This window comes from Rhagoletis zephyria, unplaced genomic scaffold (genome assembly GCF_001687245.7).
Source record: "Rhagoletis zephyria isolate East Lansing unplaced genomic scaffold, Rhagoletis_zephyria_1.1 Rzeph_scaffold_23161, whole genome shotgun sequence".
Classification (NCBI taxonomy): Eukaryota; Metazoa; Arthropoda; class Insecta; order Diptera; family Tephritidae; genus Rhagoletis; species Rhagoletis zephyria.
Genome location: NW_016180219.1, coordinates 2,871 through 6,868, shown reverse-complemented (window position 1 = coordinate 6,868; position 3,998 = coordinate 2,871). Strand labels below are relative to the sequence as shown.

The 3,998-nt window shown below is 48.9% G+C and overlaps 1 protein-coding gene across 1 annotated transcript; it reads right to left on the bottom strand.

Annotated features, from left to right (window-relative positions):
* Positions 1–321: 321 nt before the first annotated feature.
* LOC108381626 (leucine-zipper-like transcriptional regulator 1) lies at positions 322–1,566 on the bottom strand (the record flags this gene model as incomplete). Its single annotated transcript, XM_017638039.1, has 4 exons — positions 1,500–1,566; positions 1,281–1,439; positions 1,063–1,212; positions 322–1,000 (listed from the first exon to the last, which is right to left on the bottom strand). Coding segments are annotated over exons 1-4 (1,055 nt in total), but the record flags the coding sequence as incomplete, so codon positions are not given.
* Between the last annotated feature and the right edge of the window lie 2,432 nt (positions 1,567–3,998).

The window sequence follows — 3,998 nt, the reverse complement described above, 5'->3', positions numbered from 1 at the left end:
TTCACCGTTTCCTTTTTACTATCATCCTTTTCTTCAATTGTTTGTTGCTTATCACCGTTTTCTCTGTGTTTGGCCACCCTCGCCGGCGGCGTCGGAAAGCAGAGACTGTAGTAGGACATTGACTCCTGGACTGATCTCCGCTTGAGCTGCTTCTCCGTCAGCTGCTCGTTTACTGACTCAAACTCCTCTTGGTGATGATGAGGATTACGATGATGGCCTGCAGCGTAAAAGTCAGAGTACGGTCGTTGACGGGTGAGCAGCGGTCGTCGAGGTCTCATTCGAACGGCCGGTTTTTCAGCAGAGGCATCCACTAAAACTAACTTCTGATTGAGAAGGTTTTGATTGTTTTCCAGCGTTGTTTGATGTTGTTGGTGTTCTCCTCCATCGGTGGTCGTTGAGCTGTTGTCGCCGCCTCCTGTGGTGGCCGTCTCTTCCGAGGTGATTAGATCTCCTTCATCGGTGGACAATTGAGTGGAAGAATGTGATGGTGGTGGTGGCAAACTGGTGGTCATCAGGATTGAGGGCTGTGGTTGCGACTTTGCTGCTGCTCCCGTGTCACGACCAGATCTCAGTCGACGAAAGCTGGAACTTTTTGAAGACCTGATTAGCTTCTTCTTTGGTTCCGCCTCTGCCGGCGACATTGGCATGCCTGAATGGCTGTCCTGCTGCTGCTGCTCAAAGCACAGAGAGATGGACTTTTTGGGCTGCAGCTCAAAGTCAAACTCCACCTGCGTCTGCTCATCCTTTTGCTGGGTGGTCTGACTGGCTGTTGTGGTTGTGGGTGATATACAGTGGTGCTGGTGGTGATGGTGTTGGTGGTGCTGGCTGATGATGAAACTGGTCTCCTCCTCTTGATTGTGGTCATAACAGTCTGAGCTGTTGTTGTTGTTGTTGTTGTTGTTGAAGTTGAAGTTGAAGAAGGGAATGGCCACTGCGGCGTGTCGTGTTCGACAGCCGGGCAACATGCCCTGTACGGTCACCTGCTGCCAGGTGCTTGATTCTGTAGTGAAGACAATAATTAATTAATGAAAATTGAAAATTGTACAACAACCGAACACTTACCGAATCGGTATCGCCACAACTCGGCAATAGCCTGCCCCTCTCCTCGTTCTCCACCGTAAATGAACATCGAGTCGGCGACGACGATGGCGCTGTGACAGCACAGCTCGCCCGGATTCTTCAACGTCTTGATGCGACTCCACTTTTTGGTTTCTGATTTTAAGTGGAAGGTAGGAATGGTTTAGATAAGTTATCTAAAAACCTCTCTTTCTGTTACTTACTGTAACTCCACGACCAGAAGTCACTCCTCAGCTGAAGGTCGGTCATGCCTCCGTACACGTACATGGCGTCCTTGTACACCACCGCCGAGTGGTTGTGCCGGCCTGGCGGTGTGGCACTTTTCTGGTAACGGTCGCCTTCCTGCGTCCACTCTTGACGTTCTGAAGGTGGAAAAGATTAGTCATTTTGAACTCATTTTTTACTCAGAATCTTAGCCTTACCTAAATGAAACGTCCACAGCTCCGAGCTGGAGCCCTTAAAGTCCTGGTAGCCGCCGTAGACGGACATGACGCCCGCCCGGTGGTACAGCACTGCACTGTGCGCCCGTCGACCGAGTGGCTGAGCTGTGACGCTGCTGCATCCTCGAGGTGATGACCGGCTTCGTCCTCCGTTTGAAGCTCCGTGTGTCACACCACCGCCAAACTTGCTCCACCGAGCCGTGGCCAGGTCGAAGATCCACAGCGGCGTCTCGTCGCTGGAGAAGCCCACCTGACCGCCAAACAGGTAGAGCTTGTTCTAAAGTTTGAAAAATTTTTAAAATAAGGAATTTTGGTTTTTTAGTTTACCCTAGCGGCGACAATGGTGTGCTCCTGAAGCGCCGGCGGCGGCTCGTACTTGTTCTCCACCAGCGCATTTCCTGAGTTTGGTGAGTTTTCTGCCGAAGATGAGGCTGAAGATGAAGATGATGATGATGATGAACTTGAGGAATATGAGTTGGAAGACTGCGCTGAAGGTGCTCCTCTTCCGTTGCATTGTGGAGTTTGTGCTCCGTCCACCCTGGGCACCACCTCCTCCCAGACGTCCTGGGCGGTGTCAAAGCGCCACAGATCTCGCAGCGGCTTATTCGCCATTGACCGTCCGCCGTACAGGTAAATGTGCCCGTCGGCGGTGGTGCACATGGCGTGTTTGGAGCGCACCAGCGGGCAGCCGGCGCCCGTCAGCGCAGAGGTCGCCTGCACCTGACACCACATTTTTGTTTCAGGTGGATCTGTATTTGAAGAAAGAAAAAGGTGTAGTTTTTTAGTACCATCAATGATCTGGATGACACATCACGGTCAAACACTCATGTTCATCCTTTCACACAATGACTCTTACTTATCACCCTGTCCCACCCTTTCTTCCTCACTATACACAAACATTTCTCATGTAAGCACACATTGTTTACACTATAAAAAATCATCTACCATTACGCTCACCTTTAACTCATCTCATCTATCCTTCAAGATCATCCAGCATCAGTAAACGGTTTCAGCACTACAGTGTTTGGTTTTAAAGTAAACAACTTTTTTGGCAATCATTTCATCTGATCGACCCATATTACTTTCTGGTTTCTACTACTGACTAATACTACTTTTAGTCCCTTTGGACCTGCAGGCTGCTGCCATTCGGATTTATCATTTCCATCGGTGAGTGATCATTTGATCTATTTTCATATTTACAACACTGCTTTCCTTATTTGGTGTTTTTGCCAAAGCGCATTAGCGAAAACCTTTTTCCTTAACCGGAGCTTTATGTCAGTTTTTCCTATTTTGAGTTTAGGTGCATATACTGCACATTTGCTACTGCTGCTGCTGCTGCTGCTGCTGCTGCTGCTGTTTTCTCAGAAAATCGGTTTCCACTCTTGAGCTAATCCCCGAGGGAAAGGCAAAAAGGGAAAAGTTAATGTGTGCCATCAGCATCACAGCATCACAGCAGCAGCAGTACCTTAGAACATGAAAACGGTGTTTTCGTGTTTTCACTACTTTTTCCCATTTTTGCATCAGTGTAATAGCCTAAAAGCAGCAACAGCAGCAGCAATGGCAGGAAGAAGGCATCTAATATAAATTCCGCTCATTGCTGTCATTAAAGGGAGAATATGGCTCGAATGAAGATGTTAAGGTGCGTGGAATGGGGTAACATTTTGCGAGGGAGCAGCCTTGTGGGTGGTAATGTGATGGCAGCAGCTCCCAATTCTAGAGCGAACCCTTCCTGTCATTACCGTTAGTTGCTGTAATGCGTGCCCGTTCACTTCCTGTCCTGTTCTGCCTGGTTCACTGTTTGTGCAGCAGCTTTCTATATTCCCTCTTCTCTTGTTTGCATGTCAAGCGACGCGTGTCAGCCTTTTTCGCCCTTTTCCCCCACTTCTTCTTCTTCTTTTCATTCTCTAATTGCCTTGTTCGGTTTGAAACGAGCCTTTTCAGCGTCTTTGGAGGCAGCAGCAGCGGCAGCTCTTGACGATCTGTGCTCGATCTTGCTTTCCTTCTCCTTTTTCCCTCTACTACAGCTTTAATTAAGTTGCAATAAAACAATAGTGAGACATGCCAGTTAGGAGGAGGAGGAGAAAGAAGATGCTGAAAAGCACTAGAAAAGTCTGTTCTAGTTCTCCTCTCCCCGTTAGCTGCTCTTCAAAGCGGAAATGGACGCCGCGTGTGCAATTTCCGCTGGCGACTTAATTGAATTGAGTCGCTAGTGCTGTTTCAGTGTTTGGGCTTTTGGCCCGAGTGCAGTCAGCTAAAGTCAGTTGCCAAACTCAGCATGAGCAGCAGTCTCAGCAGTTTAGGATGGCACCGGTCGACCGAGCAGCTGTAGTTGTTTGCTGGCTCTGTTTGGGCTAAGTTTGGGCGCCATGTTTGCATTTGCTCATGGCGCCCAAGTGGCAGGAAGAACCAAACGGCAACGACCAGAGCAAGACACACTGCCAAATTAATCTCAATTTGTCGGACAGATGAACGGGGGGGGGG